This window comes from Pseudonaja textilis, chromosome 2 (assembly GCF_049901715.1).
Source record: "Pseudonaja textilis isolate UNSWEBS1 chromosome 2, rPseTex1.2, whole genome shotgun sequence".
Taxonomy (NCBI): Eukaryota; Metazoa; Chordata; class Lepidosauria; order Squamata; family Elapidae; genus Pseudonaja; species Pseudonaja textilis.
In genome coordinates this window covers 43,952,203-43,979,922 of record NC_141991.1, presented here as the reverse complement: position 1 = coordinate 43,979,922, position 27,720 = coordinate 43,952,203, and the positions used below count along the sequence as shown (strand labels likewise).

General features: G+C 38.9%; 1 protein-coding gene across 6 annotated transcripts in view; it reads right to left on the bottom strand.

Annotated features, from left to right (window-relative positions):
* GRIP2 (glutamate receptor interacting protein 2) overlaps positions 1–27,720 on the bottom strand; it is a 494,881-nt gene that overhangs the window by 22,649 nt on the left and 444,512 nt on the right. For 5 of the 6 annotated variants that reach the window (XR_015741616.1, XM_087923753.1, XM_087923751.1 and 2 more), the window contains exons 14-20: positions 27,516–27,596; positions 14,580–14,643; positions 13,368–13,513; positions 12,970–13,114; positions 7,747–7,886; positions 4,594–4,770; positions 1,731–1,887 (exon numbers count right to left, since the gene is read on the bottom strand). Coding sequence is in view for 5 of the 6 variants with exons in the window: in XM_087923753.1 (XP_087779879.1) it covers positions 1,731–1,887; positions 4,594–4,770; positions 7,747–7,886; positions 12,970–13,114; positions 13,368–13,513; positions 14,580–14,643; positions 27,516–27,596 (910 nt within the window). In the remaining variant the exon portion in view is untranslated. The remainder of the gene's footprint in view (positions 1–1,730; positions 1,888–4,593; positions 4,771–7,746; positions 7,887–12,969; positions 13,115–13,367; positions 13,514–14,579; positions 14,644–27,515; positions 27,597–27,720) is intronic. The other variant, XM_087923752.1, reaches the window with a different exon arrangement.

The window sequence follows — 27,720 nt, the reverse complement described above, 5'->3', positions numbered from 1 at the left end:
TCTTTTGTCTCAGACTGCCTTTGCCTTCATGTCCATCCACCATGTTGGCATTTCAGAATTCCACCTCAAAGATTTATGATCCAAACAATTTGAGGCCCTTTGGCTGAAGACCATTCTTAAATGGAGTATCCTCAAGATATCAAAACCAATTCTATCCCCTTGGCAGCTTCAAGCAACTGAACCAACAAAACTTTGAAAACTGGATAAAAATAAAACTAGGTAACATAGTTTAATCTCGATTCTGGAAGTCTCTGCTAATGTATATAGAGAGCACTGCAGTCGACAAGGATGACTGGAAGTTAGCTTTCAGTGTGGGGACATTGCTTTGCACGTTTTTTTCTAAGTGTACTACATTTTCTTTACATAAACAAACAAGTAGAAAATAGATAATTTTAGACATATAACCATGAAATCTGAATAATTTTAACACCGGGACAAAGACGTCACAAGATGTGGTCAGAAAAGTCAAGATGGGGTCCATGACAATGTGAGCAGGACTTCACCCATTTTGGGAGTGTGACACATACAAAAAAACAACAACCCAGGTGGAGCTTTAATCCCATTGTTGTGGCTGCCATCTTGACTTTTTGAGCCATACCTGACAGACACCCTTGCAGCTGACCATTACAGTCTAGATGCTCCAAGATCAGATGTAGAACACTGAATAACAAGAGTATCATTATCCAAGCAATATGGCAGAATAGAAACTGGAACATTGAAAGGAGGCCAAATGTTGACTTCAGAACATCAAGTACATTTTATTCCACACAAAATGGAGTGAAGACAAGAGGGAAGTAAATGACAAAAGCAGCATTTGTCTCTTTTGGACATTTTGCATTGTGATGATAAGATGCTGCTTTCATCATTTTGCCGAAACCAATGGATTCTGAGGATGCTTAGGGCTGCTGTTCCACTTGCAACCTCCATTGTGTTCACAAAACACAAACACAAGTTTAGTTCTGTGTAATATATTCCATTTTCAGAAAAGTAGAAATAGATCTAAGCACTTTAGAGATAAATTCACTATACTCCTGATTACCATCTTGTGGAGGTAAAAACATTCATATTGATAGAAATCCATGAATGTAAGAATGTGATGAAATTCTGACTGGCATGAACAATAGAGGCCTTAATTGGAAGGCAGTATTCAGCTTCTTACAGTAATTGTTGACCTCTTTCACCCACAGGGATCATTAGACATCATCTTTCGGGGGGAAATGTCTTTTCACAGGATTGTATATTTGAAAAAAGCCAAGCCAACTGATATGCAACTGTGTTAATAAAAATCTGTTTGTGCCTCTAACAGCATATGTCTTTAAGGGTACATAGTATATGGAGGTTCTTGAAAGTAGAATGCAGTAATTCCCTTGGAAGCAAATTTCCATCATTTCATGAGAATTACCGGATTCTGAATTGTTAATTCCTTTTCACTTAATGAATGTTTGGATGTTTCACCCTCCTGCGCATGTACACATCACAACTTTTCACTGATGTTTCCTATCAACTTTTAATTCAGCAAAGCCACTACTTTTAATGCTTTAATAATCATTTGTGCTGACAGTGAGAATTAAGAGTTTGGAGGAGAAGAGGCTCATTGAAAGCCTATTCCATTGCAATGAATCATTTCAATTATGCTTAAAACAAGCATGCCCGGATGTTTGATTCCTGCAATAGATAGCAATATGCATTCATTTCTCCCCTGTCCTTCCCCCCAAAAGAGCCAGACATACCTGCTTGGCTTCTCCCAGTCTTCCTCATTGAAACCGCCATGTGTAAAAGGGTAGCTCTTCCTGGAGTCTCCAGGAGGGGTGCTGCTTTTCTGCCTGCTGGATCTCCATTCATGGGGATGAAGTGCAATGCCGACAGCCTGAGGCAAGTAGGTGCCTACTGGAATTGGGGAAGTGGGGAAAGATGACAAGAAAAGGAAGGAGATTATTTGATTGCTACTGCTAAGAAAATTATACTGGATGAGAAGTCCATTGCTATGTTTTCATTCATGGAATGGCTTCTTGTCAGCAAAACTGGAAATGAAGTGTGGGATTGACCTGAACACTACAAAAAGCTCTTCTTGTCTCTTAAAGAAATGTTAAATATGCTGGAGAGTTGTGAAAGTGAAAAAATGTTCCAGCCAAACCAGACAGGATTTTCTCCAGCAAAGCATCTAGAGGAAGATTCTTCTACTACTACTACTACTACTACTACTACTACTACTACTACCAACAACAACAACAATAATAATAATCTGAAAGTGATATGAGTTGACTGTAAAAATCTTGCCCTGCTAGCAACTACTATGACTTCCTGTAGCAACGACTATGATTGACTTGTTGTAATCTTATATTACCTTAAAAGCTTTTAATAACAGGATGGGAATCTGATCCTTTTGCTACTAGACATACTGGTTGGGACTGGGGTGAGGGGTGGTGGTGGAGGGAGGATCTACATCATGCTTGCCTTAAATACTACTCAACCCATCCCTCAGTTCTATAACAATCCAGGATTGTTCCAAAGGATCAGAAAGTGGTGGGAGGGCGGGAGAGGATTAAATAACTAGCTAGCCAACCAGACAATTTCCTATTTGTTCAAAACTGAAGTGAACTGATTTATTTAAGCATTCATCATTGCTAAGGAATGGGTTTATTACTACCAGAAAGGTTTTAAGGAAACTTTCTCAGGATCGGATTGCAAAACTGGAAGGGGCGGGGAATATGCCTGGACTCAAGATAATAATGAAAAAGCAGGGAAGCAAAGTTGAGAAAAATACAAAAACAGAAGGATGCAAAATGATGATGAGGCAGAAAATGCCATTTTCAGATGAGCTGACTAGCAGGCTCCTCATTCTGCTACAGCTTGTGATGGGGAGCATTCCGAAGCATGTGTTTTCTTCCCCTAGTGTATATGTTGTCCATTTATTTGCTCATGGTACACAATGTCCCCCTGAAAAAATGTTTAAGTCTGTTAGTTAATATTAAAAAGTTGTTGACAGAAGGATCTGTGGCGAGGAGATTTTTAAAAAAAAAAAAAGTCAAGAGAGTCACCATAACTATGCAATCAAAGCTCTGCTCTTTTATGCAATTACTCCAGTCACTCTTTTGCTCATTTTTGCCAGGGTTTCAAGGCAACAAAATATGCTTCATATTCTTTTCCAATGATGTTTCCAGAAAAATAATTATGTGAAGTAGGGAAGGAAAGTAGCTAGTGCAGGGGTGTCAAACTTGCGGCATCACATTTTTCTCATGTGATGTATCATGACTTTTCCCCCTTCGCTAAAATGGGGATGGGCGTGGCCAGAGCATGACTCATCCGGCCTGCGGCCCGCAAGTTTGACACCCCTGACCTAGTGGGATTTTATGGTTTGGAATGAACTTTTAACCTTCAGTTTTGGATTATTATATCCCATGTCCTAGCCTAGGGGTGCGGATGCACCGTGCACAGGCCCTGCCCACCCCAGCTCCACGAATGGGAAAAATGTCATGAAACATCATGTGATGGCAACATGATGCTGCAAGTTTAACACCCGTCTCCTAACCACATCACCTTGATCAGTTTTCTTTGGCAGCTGGCTTGAAAGGAGTGGAGGAGTGCCATCCACAGCATTCCCAATACTTAGGATAGGGAGACTGCCAAAACAATTGTTCATTCCACATACAAACATCCATAAACAAAGTGTATATCTTTGTAGAATCAATCATAGCATCCATGAAAACAAGAGAAATTTATAGAGTGGAATAATAAAAGATCCAGATTGAATTTAATATTGTGATTTGCATGCCTCATCACTACATCCCAAATTGCGATAGTCAACAAAGAATTCTATATCCTAAAATTATTCTGACCTGGTCAAATAGAAAAGAAAAAGAGAACATTTCTTATCTTCTTGACAAAAAAAGAGAAAAAAAGTACAGGCCAATTGCAGAATGTATTGTGCCGTGTATTCATCACGCCTAGTATTAATATCTATTTAGGTATGTATAACACATACCTCTTGTTTTCATCATTCCCCCATCTTCTATCATTCCCATCCACCATGACCTTGTCACACTAGCGGGAAACTATGAGAATTGTAGTGCAATGAAATTGGAGAGAGGGCCAGGTACAGAAGACTAACCTTTGAAGGCATTCTGGTGAATGTATTACTTATACATTTGTAAAGTAAATATTATCCTTTGTTAAGCAATGTATTGAAATACATCCCATTGGCCAAGGCCATAGAAGAGAGTGTACACTGCTGCAGGTGCAATTTTGTGTGAGACCAGCACAAGTTGTCACGCTTGTATAAACCCTATAAACTTAATATACCCCTTTCCAACATTACTGGGGCAAATGGTCGCCATCTGTTGGGAGTACAGGGAACTGATATTTGTTTGGTATTTTGATAATCTTTATTTTAAGGTTTTGAGGGACCTACTTCACAATAATATCAATGGTAAGTACAGCAGGGATATGGTCAGTCTAGTCCAACAGACACATTGTTTTTTGAAAGACCCTCAAAAATCCACAATGTAGTTGTAGGATACAAATATCAGAAATGAATTGCAATAAAAGGGGTGTTGACGCACATACTCATACAAAGGAATAGGAAGTTCAACTCACCTTGGCTTCCATAGCCTGTGTCAATACCCGAACCATCCCAGGATTCCATAGCACTATCCACACTAGGGATTGTGGTAGAATACACCTCAGAGAGCTTGCTAGTTTTCTGAGACTCAGTCAAATCATCCTCTAGGTCACTAACCTCAGTCATATTCCCAGATTTTTGAGGAAAAGTCCCTGGAATCCAAAGAAAGATGCACACAGAGGCACAAAACATTAGTGATAATCCACAATGTGTTTGATGTCTTTTATACGGCATGTTATTATGACTACAAACTAATGTGCATAAGCTTCACAGGATGTGGGCTTAAGACCACATCTCACAGATGACACAGGATGCTTTGTGAAAGAGCTTTTCCTTTTTTTCTTAACTCTTTTGGTCTCAACCTGTGTGCCATAATTGATCAGAAATGCACAAACAGCACTTTTCTAGAGTTAAAAATGTCTGCTGTCATTATGACTGTAGGTACATTTACTTACAATTGAGTGAAGTCAACTAGAAACTGATTTCTAGGTAAATGATTTTTGCATATGATGATTGCATTTCTGAACATTTAAGCTAACATCATCTGAATAATTTGTTTTTAACCTTAGAATCTTTTCAAGCAACAAGACAAATATACATTTGTTATGAGGATGGATAAAGTTGTTTATGGTAACTACTGAAGTGGCACTGAAAATTCCAATTTGGGATACTTCTGAAGTTGCACAAGAACACCTGACTTTTCAGAGTTTTTAAGAGGTGAAATGGAATTTTATAAACTTCAGCAAGACTTTTTGTGTTGTCTACTTCATGGTTGCAAATGGGGTTCTGGAGGGCTGCACCAATACTCTAGAAATATAGCGTTTTAGATCTGCTGCCTATTAAGAGCAGATAGATACAAAGAATGAAACCCACATTTTAAATAAATATTTATTTTCTTTTCTACTTTTTTCTTTTCTCTATTTCTTCTTATGTAGTCACTATTTTACTTTCTTTCTTTTCTGAAATTTGAATTGTCTTTAAAAAAAATATCATTCATAAAAACTATATGAGAGAGACAGAGAGGGAGGGAGGGACAGAGAGAGAGACAGAGAGAGAGAGACAGAGACAGAGAGACAGAGGAAGAGGGAGATGGAGAGAAAGAATGAATGTGCATGCCCCAGTTTGGTGTAGTCATTACAGGTATCAGACTAGAAATCGGGAGACAGTGAGTTCTAGTCACGTCTTAGACTGGGGTGTCAAACTTGAGGCCCATGGGCCAGATGCAGCCTGTGGGGTGCTTAGATCCTGGAAACAACAAACAACCGGCCTGCAATGCCTCTGCCAGCGAAAACAGAGATCTCCCAAGCTCCATTTTTGCTGGCAGAGGGCTGCAGGAGGCCACCACAGGTGCGACCCCATAAGTGACATCAAGCTGGCCACTCCCTCCAGCCACTCCCACCCCCACGAGGTCAAACACAACCCCGATGTGGCCCTCAATGAAATTGAGCTTGATATCTCTGCCTTAGGCACAAAGGTAGCTGGGTGACCTTGGGCCAGTCACTTTCTCTCAGCATTAGAGAGAATGTAATGGCAAACCCCTTGCCAACTACTGCAGCATTATGAAGTCAGAAGAAAGAAACTCTCTCTTCAGAGTCTGATATGTGATATTTGAGCATCGGATTTGACAGGGACCTAATCCTGTCTTTTTCTATAACACCGTTCTCATCATCTTTTTTTTTTTTTTTTTGGCGATATAATGCTGGATCAAAACAAGAGTGCTTGCTAAGTTTTGAAAAAGACAGGAAAATGTTACACCGAAAGAACAATAAATGTCCCTGGCTTTTTACATTAGAATTGAAATACATACATGTGCGCTGCATGCAAATGATACAGCTTAGCACTTAGTCAGCTTCTTAAATGAGAACCTGAAGCTACTATATAATGATGGCGTCGATCAGTGGATCACTGCTGCTCTGTGTTAATTTTCCCCCACTCCTTGTTTTAAAGAAATCTTCCAAGGAGCTTTTAATGCTCTACAAATCAAGAGTGCAGTGCCTTGAGCTGTTGAGTGTGCATTTTTCAATGTTCCACCAATATTATCTCATTGATCTGAATTGTTCTTTTACTACTCATCAAAATAACAAAAATGCACTTTCTTTATGGTTATGAAATACATGGAATGACATCACGTCTCTTCTAAAGAACATTAGAGTCACTTGGCTGAGATGAGCACCTATAGAAATTGAATAAATAAATAAATTAAAGGCAAGAAAACTTGTATGAGAGAAAAACATTGCATTACACTTTCTTTTAAAAGTTCAGAGAAAGTGTGAAATTCAGAGAAAAAAAACCCTCTTTTCTCTGCATCCTTAAGGGACAGGCATACAGGTAGTCCTCAATGGATGACCACAATTGAGCCCAAAATTTGTGTTGCCAAGCGAGACACTTGTTAAGTGAGTCTTTCCTGATTTTATGATCTTTCTTGCCACAGTTGTTAACGTGAATCTTGTTAAATTAGTAACCTGGTTGTTAAGTGAATCTGGATTCCTCATTGACATTGCCTGTCAGGTCACAAAAGGCAATCACTTGACACTGCAACCGTCATAAATATGAGTCAGTTGCCAAGCATCTGAATTTTGATCACACGACCATGAGGATGCTTTAATGGTTTTAAGCAGAGGTTGTATTCAGCAGGTTCTGACCAGTTCTGGAGAACAGGTAGTAGTTCGGAGAACTGGCAAATATCACCTTTGACTGGCCCTGCCCCTATCTATTCTCTGCTTCCCAAGTCCCAGCTGATTGGCTGGGTCTTCTTTTGTTGCCCTGCACAGGAGAACGGAGCTGGAAAGCAGGTAAGTAGGGAGGGGAGGGAATGGGATTTTGTAGTGTCCTTCCCTCAGGAGTGAGGAGGGAATGGAGATTTTACAGTATCCTTCCCCTGCCATGCCCACCAAGCCACACCCACCGAGCCAAGCCACGCCATGCATACCAAGCCATGCCTACAGAACTGGTAGTAATTTTTTTTTAATCCCACCACTGGTTTTAAGTGTGAAAAACCAGCATAAGTTTTTTTTTCAGTGATTTCGTAACTTCAAATGGTCACAAACAAACTGTTATAAGTCAAGGACTACCTGTAATTCAGAGCAATATTGATTTAAACCAATTAATTAACAAAATTAAAAACTTACTTTCGGTTTGCTTTTTGATCTTTAGCGTTACTGTCTCTCCAGCCATTTGGAGTAGATGAATGGCTTCGCTCAGGGGCTTCCCTTTAAGGCTGACATTATTAATGGCTAATATCCGGTCTCCTATGTGGATAGCTCCAGTTCTAAGGAAAAAGTAAAGGAAACTTCAGCTGTGATGCATGGCAGCAATTTCATTTAAAAATCCATCCATCTACTGTGAATTATAAGACAGAGAATACTATGGACATCAGAAGAAAAATATGAAAATAAAATCTGATATATAGATTTCTAGTCATTCATCATTTCCGTGATTTACATATATTGGGAAGAGACATTCTACTGTGTACATATTCTTACAATTCACATTAATAAGATAATAACCAAGAAATAATCCAACAACTTGATATCAGGAATAAAATCTTATAAGAGTACAGTGATTTTAGCCTGGAGATTATTTATTTATTTATTTTGGCCATACCTTAAGAAAGAACCTAGAATTGGATGAAATGTCAAGATCTCATAATGGTTTAGCCGTGTTTTTTTTAATTTTTAAAAGGGCTTCAAACTTAGTTTTAGGATGCTTGGGATGGGGCTAAAGACTGCTGTGAGCAGAAGCATAAAACCTGAGTTCATTGAGGGCCGCATCAGAGTTAGGTTTGACCTTGGGGACCAGGGTGGGTGTGGCCAGGGTGGATGTGGCCCAGTTGATATCACTCATGTCAGGGGTGCAATGTTGTGGCCCTAGCACTCTGCCAGTGAAGACAGGCTCCTGTGTTCCATTTTCGGCTGCAACAGCCTCCTGCAGCCCTCTGCCAGCAAAAATGAAGCCCAGGTGGGCCATGTATCCTCCCCCAGGCCCCATTTCTGGCCATGACAGACCTCTGTTTTTACTGAAAGAGGGCTGCAGGAGGCTGTTGCAGCCGAAAACAGGGCCTGGGAGGGCCATGTGCGGCCATCTTGAGCTCTGTTTTTGCTGGCAGAGGCACTGCAGGTTGGTCCTTCACTGTCTCCAGGGCGGCCCCATGGACCAGATCTGAGCACCCCACAGGTGGGATCGGGCCCTTGGCCCTTGATTTTTGACACCCCTGCTGTAGAGGGTGAGGAAGATTGCCTTGATAGAGATATGCAAGATCCATTGTCTAGGCAATTGAAGACGGGCATAGAAAGGGACCTATTTGATGTTTGCAACATTCAGATCATATTCAGAAACAATTCACCCAATTTCACTGGAGTATACGGGGAGAAGGTATATCACAACCAGATTTTCAGGATTCTGTTATTATAGCTAAACTTAATAAAGTACGATTATGATTGTATGTGGATTTCATTTTCTACTGGGTCTGATGATGACCTTGGAGAAGCCATCCAGAAACCATTAAGACAACAACAGGTACAGAACTATGTGTTGAGCCCAGAGAGGCAAAACAATACTCAAAGACTCTTGACTTGTTCCCTCGGATTCCTGTGATATTAGACAAAGGGAAGGGAAAACACAGGCAGGCTTGTAAACATCTGTTATGATAATCTTTATCAATAAAATATTGTTCTAGTTTTCCTCTGGAGCCAGTGTTTTGTTTTTTTTATTTAGCAGTGTTTCTCAACCTAAGCAACTTTAAGAGGGGTAGAAGTTGAAGACCTCCTCTCTTAAAATTGCTCAGGTTGAGACACACTTGCCCATGGAATAGGGTGGACAATGATTAACTCTTACAATATAGATTCCACTCACTTCTGGACACCTTCTACTGAATAGCAGCAGAAAGAGAGAGAAAAAAATCCCTAGCCTTTAGATCAGAGGTGGCCTTCAGCAGGTTCTGATCAGTTCTGGAGAACCCGTAGTGGAAATTTTGAGTAGTTTGAAGAACTGGTAGCAGAAATTTTGAGTGGTTTGGAATACCACCTCTGCCTGGCCCTGCGCCATCTATTCTCTGCCTCTCGAGTCCCAGCTGATCAGCTGGGTCTTCTTTTGTTGCTCTGCACAGGAGAATGGAGCTGGAAGGCAGGTTAGTGGGGCGGGGAGGGAATGTGTATTTTGCAGTATCCTTCCCCTGTCATGCCCACCAAGCCACGACCACAGAACCAGTCATAAAAATTGTTGAATCCCACCATTGCTTTAGATGTGCTTTCAGTCAGAAATGGAAAAAGAATAGCAGAATAATAATGGTTTTTAGGCACATTGCATCTATCAATCCCCCTGCACCCCCAGCAAAGGATCTTTCCTCCTATATTTAGGAAACACACAGGACTTTAGCGATAGATGCTGGCCCAAGAGTGTAATAAAATTGCTTTATTGGCCTAAGTCTTTCTTCCTGCATTATCTTTTATGGCTAATGATTTTTACTGAAGGCATGATGAACAAACAAAAGAACAACATTGGGTTTTCTGCTACAGAAAACCAAAGCTTTGTACCCTGACACGCAATTAATATTCCAAATCCTATCTGTGGACAAATTTGTATTATATTCCAGTGGTTAAAAGGTTTTGAATGGATTTTTGGAGAGAAGGGAGTTAGCACAATACACTACTGTATATTAATTTCATAACTAACCAATAGAGGTCACTGTGGCTCAGTCAAATAGCAAAACAAAGATATTCAATAGAGCAGTGTATTTTCAAAAAACTTTTATTTTACCCTTGGGTGGTGGACTTGAAGTGAAAAGCTCTAGTAGTCACAAGACTTTGAAGGGAAATTAAAATTTGGACGCTTCTGTAGTACTTTCTTGACTCCAACGCCAAAGAAATCCAGGCTATAGGATGACAGAAACAGGAGGAGTGGGGCTCCTGGGAATAGTGCAACAACTGCATTTTTAATCGGCCACCCTAAGATGGCACTGTTGGCTCAGAAAGATAACAGAAGCGGCTCGAGAATTAACTTAGTTTGGAATCATCAGGTCCTTAAGAAAGTCAAAAAGGCAAGGTAGAGATTCGGCCTTTACAAACCATGAATAATGGTCAGCATTTATTAGTTTGGTAGCATCCTAGGAATTCCGGCTAACTCCCTCGATTGAATTTCAAGATAAAATTTCTTGCTGCGTTAATGGAAATATGTCCTTATTCTTCTGCTGACCATTTTCTTATCTCATTTCTGCTATCAATTGTGGAAGTCTGGCCTACTCAGCATCTACAGAAACAAGACCGAGAACTCTGCAGACAAGGGTCTCAGAATAAGTCCCCCCACCTCCAGCTTCTGCTCTACTGAGAATACATGTACGCTGAGGATATATCGTATGGAAAAAAAGTTAGATCTGTGTCCAAGGGACATCTGTACCTTGGAGTGGTGCTTCCTTTAGTGCAGGGGACCCCATCTCCCAAACCATGGCTTGGTACTGTTCCATGGCCTCTTAGGAACTGGGTGGTGCAAGTCAAGGGCAGATGTGTGAGTGCATGAAACTTCATTTGTGCAAGCAGTAGGTGCCCATGTGAAACTATCCCCTTTCTGCCCGCCCGCCTCTGGCACCACTGCTGGTCCATGGAGTTTGAAAGGTTGGGGACTGCTGATCTGGCATATCCTTCCTTCCTTCCTTCCTTCCTTCCTTCCTTCCTTCCTTCCTTCCTTCCTTCCTTCCTTCCTTCCTTCCTTCCTTCCCTTTTTTATCTATCTATCTATCTATCTATCTATCTATCTATCTATCTATCTATCTATCTATCTATCTATCTATCTATCATCTATCTATCTATCTATAGAGCACTGCACACCAGAACAACTAGCTACAAGAACAGTTTTTCCCTGAAAGCCATCACTCTGCTAAACAAATAATTCCCTCAACACTGTTCAACTATTACAAAGTTTGCACTATTGCTGTTAATCATCACTCCTTATCACCCATCCCCTCCCACTTATGACTGCAGGACTGTAACTTTGTCGCTTGTATCCTTACGATTTATATGGACTGTTTCCTGGTATGATTTGATTGCTGATTGTACCCTATGACTATCATTAAGCATTATAGGTTATGATTCTTGATTCTTAACGAATGTATCTTTTCTTTTATGCATGCTGACAGCATTTACACCAAGACAAATTCCTTGTATGTCCAATCACACTTGGCCAATAAAGTATTCTGTTCTGTTCTGTTCTGTTCTATTCTATTCTGTTCTGTTCTATTCATCTGTCTGTCTGTCTGTCTATCTATCTATCTATCTATCTATCTATCTATCTATCTATCTATCTATCTATCTATCTAGCAGCAGTGGTGCAGTGGTTAGAGTGCAGTGCTGCAGGGTACTTCTGCTGACTGCTGTCTGACTGCAATTTGGTAGTTCGAATCTCACCAGGCTCAAGGTTGACTCAGCCCTCCATCCTTCTGAGGTGGATAAAATAGGGACCCAGATTGTTGAGGGCATTATTCTGACTCTGTAAAACTGCTTAGAGACGGCTGTAAAGCCATGTAAAGCGGTATATAAGTAAGTGCTATTTCTATCTGTCTGTCTGTCCATCTCTCTATATATCTCTCTCTCTCTCTGTCTATATCTATCCATCCATCCATCTACCCATCCATGATCACATTTTTCAACTGCTCATCTTCCTCACAGAGGAAGGACTCTTGATGATATCTTGATGAAAAGCCACTTCTGTAAGTCACTTTTAATTATTGTTATTGTATGTTTAGGAATACAAAGTATATGTTAAATAAATCTTTGGATATTGTGGTTATTTTTCATCTTCTTTCTCCTTTTTTCCCATCTTGTATTTCAATCTGCCAGGATACAAAGGATTATTGTTTTTTTAGGGAAATACAGCAAACAAGAAAGGTAAAGCACTGAACTTTTCAAATAGGGTGTCTTAAATTAACTTCCCTGGTGCACGTATCTACATAAAACTAACAGATGTCCATAACACTATCAACACAGTATGGATGCTTGTGCTATCCAAGAGGCTGAATGTTCAGAAAAAACTTTCACGTGGTCTTGTTTTTCAGATCATTCAATGGAAAGTGAGCAGGAGAGAACCAACCTAGAAATAAGGAGAAATTTCCTGACAGACAGAACAATTAACGGCTTGTCTTCAGAAGTGGTGGATGCTCCATCCCTGAGGGCTTTTAAGAAGAGATTGGACAACCATTTGTCTGGAATGGTATGGGATCTCCTGCTTGAGCATTGGGGGTTGGATTAGAAAGACCTCCAAGGTCTCTTCCAACTCCGTTATTCTGTTAAGATTCCTTCTTTGGAAGCTGATGCCTGCAATGACACTCCAGGCCTCTGACTCTAAGGTTGCAAATTGCAACTCACCTTTCTGCCAGCCCTCGTTTTGTCAAGCCTGAAATGACAATGGGGTCAAAAGGTTCTTCTGTGCCTGAGATAGTGATTCCCAGGGGCCCACCATATCTCTTCAATTCCACTGTGTAGATGATAGCCCCTGTGGTTTCTTGCTCATCTGTTAAAAGGAACAAAGAAGCTGAATAATCGCGAATGAAGGCAAATAAAGGTTGAATAATGATGATAGCAGTCATCAAAAGGCCAAGCTCAGAGGAAGTTCCAGTCAATCACAAAGAAACTTGTAGCCCTCTGAATCTTGTTGAAGTATATAGTATTTGTATATAGGAAGCGTGTGAATATGCAAGCATATTAATTAACAATATTGATTCACAATCTGTCAACCTCATTAGTCTTCGAAAGGGTTTTTGTACCAGAGTTATCCTCATCCTTCCTGATCTTCAATTTGACAAGTTCTTCACACTGTTTTAAGATCTGCACTGCATCTTCCATTGAGCAATTGTCGAGTCGGATATTATCAATAGCTAACAGCTTGTCTCCGGGCTCCAAGGTGCCAGTCCTGCATACAAAGAGAAAACAAATCTTTTAGAAAACATTCTAAATAGTGTTAACATTTGTACTTTTCAAGTGCTAACAGTGTTGATGATATGATGAAGTAAGTGTTGGGCAAACAAAATCATCCATTTGTTTTTAGTAGCTATCTTTCAGCATGAGGGAAAACAATTGCTTTAGAAAATGGTTTAAAAAAAAGAAAGAGAGAAAACCTCTGAAGAATTCTCCCAATCTCTTTGCACTGAATTTAACTACAAAGAGGCCAAGAGGTATAGATGTAATTATAATGTCTTCCAAATGAAGGCAAATATACATGTCCCAGGAGAATGTTGCAGGATCTAAACTGGGTCGTTCACCTGGACCAGAGGTTTGTCTTCTGAGCTTCAGGACTTGTGCTGGAGCCCATCTTCAGGGAATTTATCTCTAGCTAGTCCGAAAGTTTGGAAAACAAAACCTGTGGTCCCGGTGACCTAACCAGATTGGATCCTGCTATATTGTCTTCCATTGCACAAACATTTCTCCAGATTTCTCTTGCCTCTTCATGCTTCCGATGAGGTTCCAAAGGAAGACATTAATGGGTTCTTTGGATTGGGAAGGGCAGCCAACCAAAAGGCTTTAGACCCAGTTTTTCTCAATCCCAGCAACCTTCAGATGGCTGGACTTCAACTCCCAGAATTCCTCATCCAGCAATACTGAAACACTGCTTTAGAATGATGCAAAAGGAAAGTGAAACCTCAATCCCATCATTTTGGAGTATCTTCAACGACTAAAGGAAACTCAAACATTATGAAGAGGAATTTAAAAGAAATCCCTAGACACCATGAGAAGAAGGTACAAAAACAGAGGCATCTTTCTAAAGGGAAAAATGTTTCCAAAGCAGATTTTGGTATATTAGTCTGAACAAGTATGTACCAGCTTCATGTGTATTAATTGGGTTCAACTGCATATTAGAATCCAGAATACCTATGAAAGACAGTTGAGGTCATAGAGAGGTATTACAGATCTTAGGACCAAATTAATTACTATTGTTTATTAAGATTCAGAAATAAAACAACAGCAGGTAATTCACTCACCTATGTGCTACACTCCCCTTCTTGATATCAGAGATAATTAAAGGCTCACCAGACTTTCTGCTTGCTGTTTAGGAAGAGATACATGCAGACACTCAATCCAGGCATTTAGAGTCCATGATAATCTTCAGAATTATCTATTACCAGCCTTCCACAACCAGGCATTCCTGCAGAATTCCCAGTCATTATGGCCATTAGAGCACACCAGGTTGCAGAAGACTATATAATCCAAACATTATATAACGTAGGAAGCAACATAATATATTTCCATTTTTCAATTTATCTTTAATAAAAACATCTAAGCCCAAGATACTAATGTTTAATAAAATTCATAAAGCAAAGATATTTGTTATGCTTTTGAGAGTTGCAATCAAGGTTATATTTTAGCATCTTTTCATTCTGTGAAAGAAACAGTAAATGTTGGTTGCAGCATATTGATGTGGCAAACGATGGTTGAAGAAATGGATCTGAAAGATAACTGAGAAAAAAATATGACAAAGATCTTTTTTAAAGAGCCAAATATTCAGTTCTCTATATAGAGTATGCCTATGTAGGATTCACTTATGTTGTGACTGATGGAGAAAATGAGGCAATAAATATTTTGAAGGAGGTACACCATATCCATCAAAAGTGTATGAGTGACGTTGGCACAAAGCTTTGCTTTGTGGGAGCGTCACAACAGTTGAAAGAGGAAACATGTTAGGGCTAAGAAAGAAAGAAAGATCAGAATAAAAGAATGACAAGAGTTGGAAGGAACCTTGGAGGTCTTCTAGTCCAACTCCCTGCTCAAGCAAGAAACCATTTCAGGTAAATTATTGACCAATCTCTTCTTTAAAACCCCCAATGTTGGAGCACCCACAACTTCTGAAGGCAAGTCATTCCACTGATTAATTGTTCTAACTGTCAGGAAATTTCTCCTTAGTTCTAGGTTGGCTCTCTCCTTGATTAGTTTCCATCCATTGCTTCTTGTCCTTCCCTCAGGTGCTTTAAAGAATAGGTTGACCTTCTGTTCTTTGTGCAGCCCCTTATTGGAACACTCCTAGTCCTTCTTTTCATTAAACACATCCAATTCCTGCAACCATTCCTCATAAGTTTTAGCCTTCAGTCCCCTAATCATCTTGGTTGCTCTTCTCTGCACTCTTTCTAGAGTCTCAACATGTTTTTCATATCATGGCAACCGAAACTGGATGCAACTTTCCAAGTATGGTCTTACCAAGGCATTATCAAGTGGTATTAACACTTCACATGATCTTGATTCTGACCCTTTTAATGCAGTTAATGCAGCCAAGGACTGAATTGATTCCAGATCATCCTGGAGAACGTCTATCTATATGACTATTAAGAGTCAATACTGATTTGATAGCAAACAATCAATCTGCTTAAAACATATCCCATATCTATTGCATTACATTTACTTTTAAATACATAGCAATTTAGTTCCCTAACCTGGAATTAATGTTATTAAATGGCAAAATTCTTAATTTCTACTCAGAGCGCTAAAAAGCAAGGTGACAACTAAAGCTAAACCCATCTTTCACTGAAAAATAAAATAAAAATAAATTGGAAATTGTAAAAGTTTAGAGATATATGAAAGTATATTCAAAATTTTAAACACTTAATTCCATGCATTTAAAAAAAAAATGGCCATTAATATGAAAGCATGATAAATCTGAATTCTGAATGAATATGCATGAAACTGATGCTTCATTTCTAGCACAGTTAGAAATAAAGTTTTAAATTTACAGCAGACCTGCCAATTCTTGAAATATAATTAGCTACGTTTCCTTTTAAGGACTCAATTTCTAAAACTATTCATAGAGTATACTATTTATAGCTATGGAATATTTGGATATCCTCCTCCTATTTGTCCACAGGGAGCCCAACAAGGGGAGGAAAGCCAAGTTAAGAGAGGAGGTTTTTTAAAAAAAAATTATTTTTCATTACTTCCCAGAGATGTAAGTAACAGTCGTAGGTTGGTGTCTTAGATTTGCTTCAATAAAAAGACTCATGCTGTGAAAACAACATTATTCTTATTGTCAAAGCTCTTGGGCCAGAATTCTGTTTTTGCAACTCCTCCCCAGTACTGTCTGAAGCAGTTGAAAGTTGAATGGTCTAGTGCACAATAAATATTACCATACATACACACAGCCAAACAACCTGGAAGATGTTTGGGGTTTCAAAGCTGGATAAACACCCTGAAAAGCAAAGCAAACCTATGAAGATTGGCACAACCCTAAAAAAAGTTGGTGACGTGATTGGAGAATGTATTGTTGAACCTTGTTAGCAAAGCAAAACAAACCATAGTAGGCCTTAGCACGTTGAATTATAGATTCAAGATTGGAAGAAGATAGGTGCAAGTGTTAGTTTCCAGACTAATGAAGGTCCTAGAGACTATGATCTGAACAACCAATTGCAAATGTTTATAGAGATTCTTAGTCAACCAGGTCATGGCTGTCCCAAAAGTGCTTTTTCAAAAGGAAGCTAGACTTTCTTTGTTTTTGCTTGAAGATGTTCTGCTTTTCATCGAAGAAGCTTCTTCAATTCTGATTAGATGAGATGTGAAATATCTTCAAGCAAAAACAAAGAAAGCCCAGTTGCCTTTGAAAAAAGGACCTTTGGGACAGTCAACTGCAAGCTTCCCCATTATCCGTAAATAGATTTGCACCTTCTCAAATCATGGGAACGCTATTAGAAAAAAACCAAAATTCTGTGCCCTAATATCTATGAGGTTATAATTGACCTAAATGGAACACAACTGCATGAAGAGCCGTGGTGGTGCAGTGTTTAGAATGTGGTACTGCAGGCTTCTTCCATGGATTGCTGGCTGCCTGCAATTTGGCAGATCGAATCTTATCAGGTCAAGGTTGACTCAGCCTTCTATCCTTCTGAGGTGAGAAAAATGAGGACCCCAATTTTGGGGGGCAACATGCTGATTCTGTAAACTGCTTAGAGAGGGCTGTAAAGCACACTGAAGCAGTATATAAGTCTAAGTGCTATTGCTATTGCTAACACAATTCAATTGCTGAAATTCTTGTAACTCCTTGCAATCTCCACAAATCTTGCTAAAGGGAATTCTGCAAGAATGTTTGGAGGAAAATAAATCATCTCTGATTTTAATCAGCTATCAAAATTCTTGACAAATGCAGTCTAATACTAGAGGTTCAGTTTGATGGTAGTATGAGTTCATGTATTTTGAGATTCTTTTTTTTTTTTAAAGTCCAAGATCTTATCCATAACAGGATAGCAATCTAGATCTCTTTCATTATTGTCATTGGAAGAACTTAATTATGTCAGTGGTTGGCCAGCCAAAAAACTATTGACAAGCTAGTCAGAAGAAGCAAGGGAACCAGGCTGAAAAATGAGATGCAATGCCAGAGACAACTGGCCTTCAGTGAAGCATGCGGATAGAGAGAAAATTGCACTTATTGCTTTGTTGCTACCTCACCCCAATTTAGGGCGTTCAGTAGTGCCTGAATACTTTAGCCTGACACCCATTCTCTCACTGTGGAGAGCCAGTATGGTATAGCAGTCAAGGTTCTGCAAATTAATCCTTGGTTTATACTCACTCTCAGCTAATTCACTGGATGATTCTGGGCCAGTCTCTCCCTTTCTCAGCCCAACCGATTTTACAGGGTTGTTGTGGGGAAAAGTTGGAAAAGGGAATACTTTGGCCATACTTTAAGAGTTGACTTGAGCTTCTAATTCTGTTGACTGAACCCAGCCCAAAGTGTAACATTCTCTTAGTATAGAAGACAGCAAACTTGGGGTTCATGGTTGGCCACTCTAAAGAAGGTGAAAGTGATAAAGAAAAGGAACTCCAAGGAAATATTGCCATTCCAAAAAAGCTGCTTTAGGCAAAGGGATAAATGAAACATTAAACTGATTGGCTGGCTATTCATGATAGTGTCAGAAAGTCCCACCACAACTCAACCCCTCTAAAAATGCTCCTATTTTGAAATGGAAGAAATAGAACATGGGATATTGTTTATAACAATCTCAGAAGCAGTAGAAACATCATTAAATTTGCAAAAAGCTTTGACATGGCACAAAGCTACATGATTTGTTTGGGTTTGTTGAAGCAAGTCCCTACTTCAGTTTATAAATCTGATTCCCTGATCTTTGGCTAGGTTTGCTACTACTGTTGAGAGACTAAAATACCCAGAAAGATCCAGGCTGGAAAAGACTGAAATAAGTATAAAATCAAAACTTTATTACAGCCTTTGGAACAGAAAGTGCAAAAACAAAATACACAGACTTGCAAATATTAAGAAAACATTTAAGAGTGCAATAAAATTACATAATATATATTAATAATTAATATAACATATTATTATTGTGACTGTAGGCTTTTTTTTAAGGCAGTGGTGATCTCCAAAATTTATGCTAAACTTTAACTTTAGTAAGATGGATACAACAAACAAAATCAGGCAATCTGGAAAGTTATATCAGAGTCCTGGGGCAGAGAGAAACAATCACAAATAGGTATTGTACTCTCTACCAGGGTAGTTCTTTAAAATGGGATAAATATGTTTCTTTCTAGATTCTTTATAGAGAGAGCAACAAAGGAACATATCACTTAGAGATTTCACTGAACCATTTCCCCATGGGCATAAGCACTGCCTAAAAAGGGATATTTTTATACCACCTCCTCAGAACTGCAGATGATGGTGTACATCCAACTTTGGCCAAGGTGAAAGCTTCAAAAAATTTCAGAATCAAAACAGAAGAGAGATAAGATGATAACAGACAACATGATCACTTGAGAAGAATCCATAAACTGTAGACTATTAGGCTTAAACTCATTTGAAAATCAACATCCCAGATGTATTGTATAAGATGACTCCAGGCATTTTCAAATCCTAATAAACTCAAAAGTCCTAAGGACTAGAATTTTGCCATTAGCCTCTGTTAGCCAGGTTGATTTAAAACATTCTCCCTAAACCAGGAGAGAAAAATCCCACAGGAGAAAAATCAATTTCAACCAGAAATGAAGATGATAAAACCAGGCTCTGGTACTCACAGAAACCAAAACTGTGTCTAACCCATAAAACAACATTCTTGATGCCACTTGGAGCTGTGTGCTCTTATAAACTTGGACTAGGTAGTTTCCAGGATATTAATCTTTGTAAAAATGCAAATTGGAACACTATAAAGAAGCCGAGAGATTACTCTAGCAAGGAAAATCTTGCAAGCTGCAGGAATAAAAATGTGCCCACTTTGAATGGAAGAAACTTAAGACAGCTGTGGAGTTACATTGGGCCATACTTGCCTGATAAAGAAAAATGTGTGTTCTAAGATAAGGAAACCTGGAACTGCACCCCAGGATATTTCTAAGTATGTACCTGCTCTGTTGAGGTCCCATTAATTTGCCATTCATGTAACCTACCGTTGTGTCATGCAAACACCAGCATTTGGGCTTTTTTAAATATATAATTTACTGCTAGTTGTTCTTTTAGATAAAAGGAAGCCAATGCTTTCAATGCCCTTCTCATTCCCTGGAAGACCAACAAAATTACATTGTGTGTATTGTACTACTACATTATAGTACTATGTTTATTACTTCATATAGCCAGGGTGGAATTGGTCTGCTAATATTGGATAGCGATGCTTAGAAGATAAGAGAGCCCCTAAATTATGGAACCAAGGTACAAGTTAAAAAGTAAGGGGACTAGAATACCCCCTTCTCTTACCCCTCTTTTGATGGAAACGTATCCTGAAAGGTGCCCTCCAAAGGGAACATCTGACTCGCAATGGAATGTTGGAATACAGAATTTGTAGATGAAAGAGCCATCTTTTATCCACTAAGGTTTCCTGAAGTTTGGCTATAGCATCTCCCATGGAACAAATGTATTTTGGCAAGTATTCGTTCCCCTTTCTTATTGTTTCATACAAAGTGAGTTGAATATGGAGAAGAAAAGGTGGGTCTGCTCAGAACTGTCACTGACATTTAATGTAATATATACCCTAAGAGATGGAAAATTAGTTTTCATTTACTCCTGTCTGGGTGCTGCCAGGCAGACAGTTCAGAAATGACTATGTTGAAATGCTAAAAAAAAAATGTGGAAACAAGACTCATGAAAAATCTGGTATACCTAATCCACATAATGATGATCGTTATTGTAAATGTTTATATTTGTCAAAGTGACCTGGTGTACTTCCAGCATTTTTCTTTAGAAAATGAATTGCTGCACAAAGAACATGGAAGCATCAGATCATCTAATTACTTTTCTTTATAAAAGATCCTTATTCATGCTCGCTTTAAAGAATCGTTCTCCAATTAACATAGCTTATAAATCAGAAATCCAGACTGTGCTGATACTTATTCTGTTACAAAACATGTGATTGCCAGGTAGGATAACATGTCTACTATCTCCTGTGAACAAAGCAACACCCACTATCATGGTAAATGAAGAATCTGGATCATCTATAGATGAAATGTGAATTACCGTTTTCAAATAGGCTTACTGATATTTAATTTAGATCTTAAGTATAGGCCTAGAATGCTATTGTGCATTGTGATAATTAAAGAGTTTTCAGATCAGGCTTCAACAAAACTGGTAATAATTTAATTTACTTGAAAATGATCACATATAATTAGGAATGTTTACAAAAACAAACATCATTTAAAACATTTTGCAAGGAAAGGTTGGGGTAAAAAAAATAATCTGGTATGGTACTGAATATTTTGCAGCACTCCTCCCAAGATGCAGAAACAAAGCAGCACATTCTCCTAAATTGGAGGGGGGAAAGATTTGCTCAGCAGTCAATTAGCTTTCAATTAACCCTAATAGATCTGATTAGCCAAATTAAATTCTCATTGGCAAGCTGTTGGCTTTGCTGTTCACTCAGGTTTACTTCCTTATGTCTTGGATTGAAGGCATCAAGTCATTTTATAGCAAGACTGTTATCGGATAATTTGTGCTTGAGATATATAGTAGATCTTCATTTTGCTAAATCTATGTCAATTTCAATGGATAGCAGTAGCCCGAAAAGGTGATAGCCATATTTCTAATAAACTAAGTATTAAAGCAAAGTGAGCTAACCTTTTTCTGTAAGGGCCATAAAGCTGAATCTCTCAATTTTTATCAGAGGAAGCATGAAACAACAATTCATAGGATTTAAATAAACAGAGTGTTTAATATAACTATATTAAACATGCAACCAACAAAATAAAATAAAACAAATATACTAATAAATTTAGAAAACAGAACTGTAACCTGAGGAACATACGCATAACAGTAGCTAACAAAATAGCTATTCTTGGTCTCCTAGACCAGGCCAAATCCCAAAATGCCAGGGAATTTCTAGAAGCCTGGCACTCTGAAAAATCAGCCATCTATTGACACATAGATATTAACCAAATCTATAGACTATGCAAAAGAGACAATCAACCAGAGAACAAAAAGACTCCAGCACCCAAATCAACATAGATTAACTCCAAGAAATTGGAGTTAATTTCAGAGTTATTGGAGTTAATTGGAGTTAATTTAGACCAATTTCAAATAAACAATATTCTAGTGAAAAAACTGCCAAAGAGCCATCAGTAAACAGCCCAACCAAAGAATTTCAAAGACCGTCCCCACCCACACAGAAAAGACACTGGAATATAAACTGACAGCAAACAGCACTCCCTACTAGCACTGATGATGTTACCTAGTTAGGGCAATGAAACAACCGCAAGAAAACAAGCAAGCTCAGAGAGCACCAAGGATCCCTCATTTCAATCCTGGGCTACAAATATTTTCCTTTATTTGTTTCTTCTTTTCTATATGATATACTATATTTGCAAAATATACTTAGAATTTTTTGCTCATAACAAGCAGGAGGCACAGAGAAATCTTGTGCCAAACTACAACTGTCTTGTTTTGCCTACCAAAGGGAATCAAACATCACCCACAATTTTTAGGACATAAACTTCGGGGGGGGGGATTCTACCAGTTCGGACCGGTTCGGGCGAACCGGATGTTAAATTTGCATCTGGTTCACCAAATAGGTATTTGAACCAACCGGCTGGCCCTGCCCACCTGCCCCACTCCTCCCAGGAGTCTCCACGTGGCCCATTTTTGATGCAGGTAAGTGCAGGATCTGTGTGGAGACTCTGGGAGGGGGGAAAATAGGCCTTCTGGAAGTACCGGAAGTTGTGAAATGGGCCTGTTTCTGGCTTCCGGAGGGCTTCCAGAGCCCGGGGAGGCCATTTTCACCCTCTCAAAAGCCCAAGGGAAGCCTCTGGACCATTGGAAAGGCGAAAAATGGCCCTCCTGGAAGTTCAGGTAGGCCATGACCTCCAGTGGTGGGATTCAAATTTTTTGCTACTAGTTCTGTGGGTGTGGCTTGGTAGGCGCGGCAGGGGAAAGATACTGTAAGCTCTCCAGTCAGAGATGGGATTTGCTAGTTCTCTGAACTACTCAAAATTTCTGCTACTGGTTCTCCAGAAATGGTCAGAACCTGCTGAATACCACCTCTGATGCCCACCATGGCCACGCCCACCCAGCAACTGAATAGAGAATCGGTTGCTGGAATTTTTGAATCCCACTCCTGATAACCTTGTATTCCAAGTACCAGCCTAAATTTAAGATGTCTTATTTTGTAGCTTTGATTTAATTACTTTGGAGAAACTAGAGCAAAATCAAAGCTTTCACTTATATTTTCTTCCATTTAGTAAAAAAACAACAACACACAATAGTGCTAAGGGATAGAGATGTTGAACTCAGAATTTTTTCAAAATGTAACACCTCATTCCTTGTTTGACTTTATGTAAATTAAGGATGAATTATATGGTAATGGAAAGATTAAATGAATTTGTAAATAATCTTGGCATAAATTTCTGTTAAGAAAAAAAACTAAATCTATTTTTCAAAAAAAGATTTTTAAAATGTTTCTCCACATAAAGAGAATAATATAGGTAAAAAGCATTGGGCTTAGGCAGTTGTTGATTAAAAGAAAGTCTGATGTCACATGTCTAGAAATTAATATATTCTTGAAGAGAAAAAATTGGAGAATACACCAAACTGGCTTTTGAATATATATTACAAATATATATTATATATATTTTTATTCAAAACCCTATCATTCCTTCTTATCTTGACAAAACGAGTGAAAAGAGCCTCAATGACCAATAAAGTTGCCCTTCTACCAGTCATTTCTTCTTTATTGTTGCCTAGAAATGTCTCCCCTTTTCACAAATTATACTAACTAAGCTCACAAGGATCTCAATGTCATAATTCAACCTAATAAACACTTAGTATCAACCATAATATTTAACCTCACAAGGGTTCAAGAAACTCCTATCAGAAGAAAGACTTCAGCTACTCTAATGGTATGTGGGAGTGACCTTAGAGCTGCAATCATGGTAATGGTCAGATTGTCAACTTTGGAAGCCACATTGTCACCAGAGACTTCCACGCTGCCACATTCCTGTGCCTGAGAAATTTGGGGGGGATTTTTAGAGTGTTAGTAGTTAGCCATAATAACATTCTTCTTTCCAGTCAAGGTCATGTTATTGCTGCACCTGGAGGAGGAGTGGTTGAAGGGATGTCTCAAATTGAGACAGATAGTGATTGGACCATGTGATGGACTGATGGATGCAGGGGTTGGGTTTTGATTTTTGATTTACTGGGGGAAAACCTGGAACTCTCAGATTCGGGTTTTCTCAGATGTGCCATTATGACTTTTCCAATAGAAAGAAACTTTGAGAAAATGCCTGTGTCAGGCTCCAAATGCAGTCGCCCATCAGCAGTAGAGCTCTATACCTGGATTCCTCCAACATGTGACATCGAACCTGATCAGTGGGAATTGATGGCTGAATGGGGGCTCCCAAATGCTGCCTCGCAACGTTGCCTCACGTTGGTACCTGGGATGTGGAGGCTGCACAAGGGATTCCCCAAGGACGTACTGGATGCTTTATGGAGGGGAGGGATAGATGTTTGTTATGGCAGGGTTCTCACGGAACAGTGGTAGATAGGATGCAGAGTGCTATAAGCTGCGGAGGCAGGATATGGGAATAAAAGCAAAATTAGCCATATTAAGGAACATTTGTTACGTGGGGATTTAGGATAGGGTGGTCCACAGGAAGTAGCTGCGATTAGGAGGGTGGGGTAATGCTATAATTGTGCTGGAAGGCAAATGCTTCCAGCGCTAACCTAGTTTGGATTTCAAACCGTTACCGCCGGATGGGATGTGAGTTACGTGTACAAAATAAACAACTACCTACATCTCTGTATGCTGGTTTGTGGATTTGTATCTCGGATCTACTAAAGTCCGGAAGACCGGCTAACGGATTGTCTCGGAGTTGTTGACGGGGATCTGGTTTTGCTGGAATGCTGAAACATAGCTTGCAGAATGAATGGCAATGGGGGAGAAATGTACTTGCAAGATTCACACAATCAAGTAGAATTTCTTCACATGGGCATGGTTTCTATCTGGATTACCTTGTAAGGCTGACATCAGTCTTGTAAGTCTCCCCCATCACCTTTACAGCCCCAGAAACTAGGGACGGTCTCTTCCGAAACATTTGCCAATACCCACATTCCTCCTGCAAGCTAAGTTACCTGTTATCGGACTGCTCCCCTGGTTGCAGCTCTTCCATCTGCCCCGCAAGCTCATTCCCATATCTGATTACAGCTACTGAAATGATTTCTAGCCCCAAACAAGAGGCAAGATGGCTGATGCTCTTATTTAATATCCTGCCTCAAAGAGAGCCTTTCACAGTCTGCAGGAAGACAGGCAGCTTCTGATTCATGACATGATGGATGATATTTCTCTATACGTATGCCCAGTTTTTATTAAAATGTATAATGACTTAGATGGGGCAAGTTTTCCCCCTGAAGAGTTTTGAGCATATCATTCACATGCATCATTGACATAGCCAGTCATAAAACATCTTCCACTACTGATTGAAACATGAAGCATTGGGGAAATGTGTGTACTGAAACCAAGTTTAACTATGATCACATTTCAAAAACAAAAAATAATCAGATTGGAAAAGACTATTTTAAATTCCCTCCCCCCAATATTGAACAGCTGAGGAAAAATATGCAAAAGAAAAAGTACATTTAAGGTTCAAATTGCAAAAGAACAGCAGTCTGCATATAAATCAATTATTGCTTGAAAATGTCTGCTTACTCAAGAATAAATATTATAAATGAAAATATGTTTAGAAGCTACTAAGGCTTTTAAATCAAGCTGCATCCATTTATTCTGCAAAGTTTTTATATCCTCATATATATATATATATATATATAACAGCAAATGAACAAATACACACATTCATTTTTGTGTGTTAAAATTCTAAATGCAACCAGTTTCATTTGAAAACCTCCCAAGACCCTCTGAGAAAGATCAGAGATTTTTGATTAATAGTCCAGTTTAGTGGGAAAAAAAATATTCATTTTCTTTTGTTATTGTTCAACTCTGGGGGTTAGGAATTCATGATCATCATTCAGCAAAGCTGAAAGCCCCAACTGACTTTCCTGCCCCTTGAAATATACTATGTCCTTTGGAAATCTGACAATATTACACGAAAGCTTTGTCACTTTAAAAGCAAATATTTGAATTCCTTGATCCAGTGATAAATTCAGATACTTTTAGACACATTATAATAAGGGTGAAAGGCCTTGATGACTACTGGAGAAAATTAAAGCTTTCAATTATACCTCTCCCAAGTAAACCTTGAACAAGCTACTGCAACAAAGCTCTCATTAAAATGTTTTAATCTATTGATAACTTTAACCCTCAAGCAGCTTCTTTGATTCTCAGTTAACCATATGTATTATTGGGGTCGGGGTTCTTTGTTTAAAAAAAAAACAGTAATAATTGAGTATGTTTTCAAATGCTGTACATCATTTTGTTGTGCACCATTTTAACAGAAGTTGTCATCCTTCAGATTCCAATCCTTCTATAATCGAGTACCATTATTCATTAAGAAGAGGGAGACTTCAATGATACTTGGGGGAAAGTCAGTGTTTGCAGAAATACCAATAAAAGTGTACATGAAAATTCTCATATGCATGGAAATAGCCTACTGATACCTGCAGTTAGAATACTGATGGGAAAAGAACAGAATATTCTTTCAGGTAGCACAGCTGACCAATTGATGATCTGCACAGGAGCATCACTCTAAAGCATAACATCTGCTTTACAATCCATTCAATTAATGTTCCTCGGAATGTGTAAATTAGGAAATAACTCAGACAGGAGTTCCTACTTGGGTTCAGAGTTGTATTTTAGTAGAAACTCCTTTCCACCCTACCAATGCTGTGAGGCTGGGAATAAACAATAATGCAATGGTATTCCACTAATTTTGGGGAGCACCTAGCACTTCCTAAAATTTGTCTGAAATAGAGAATAAGGGCAGAATTTCAAATCAATTTCAGAAAATAGTAATCAATGCAATCGATATGGTGTACTGATTATAGTGTTATTAGTGATTAAAGTGTTGAACTAGGACCAAGATATCCAGATCCAAGTTTTGCCCCTGCTCGGCAAGGTCACTGGGTGACTTTGGGCCAGTTACACTCAGTTGAACCTATCCTACAAGGTTGTTATGGGGAACATTGGAAGAAGAAGAGCAACACATGAACCCTTGGGAGTCCCGACGAAGAGGGAAAATATAAATCTAACTTTTAAGTTATTATCAATCTGAAAATGAGCGTCTCTGAAACTGATCTGAAATTCTTGCGAGTTCTGGTGAACACGATTTAGAAAATCTTGGCAGGGGAGATTTTAAACTACCACCCAGCCATTGTAAAGCTAAAATACAGTTTGTCTTCATTACTGCTATATCATATTAATGTATGGATGATATTAAAAGACATTATCAATCACTAGGAGGCAAATGTGCCTTGAAAAAAAATAATGCAGAAAGTTATCTTCAGAACATTCTCTTGTAGAAAAAAGAAAATGGCAAATGTAACTTGTAACTTGTAACTTAGAAACACTTACAGCTGATAGTAATCCCAAGTTCCACACCCCTTTTCTTAGGTAGTTTCACATGGAATGTACCACTGCTCGGAATCACAGATTCTGTGGAACAAATAAACCAATTAAAAGGGCAAAATCAAACCAGAAGGTCATTGGGCCAGTTGCTTTGTCTACCTATACTAAAATTCCCAATATGTGAATGTAAGTACAGTAGTGTAGCACAAAG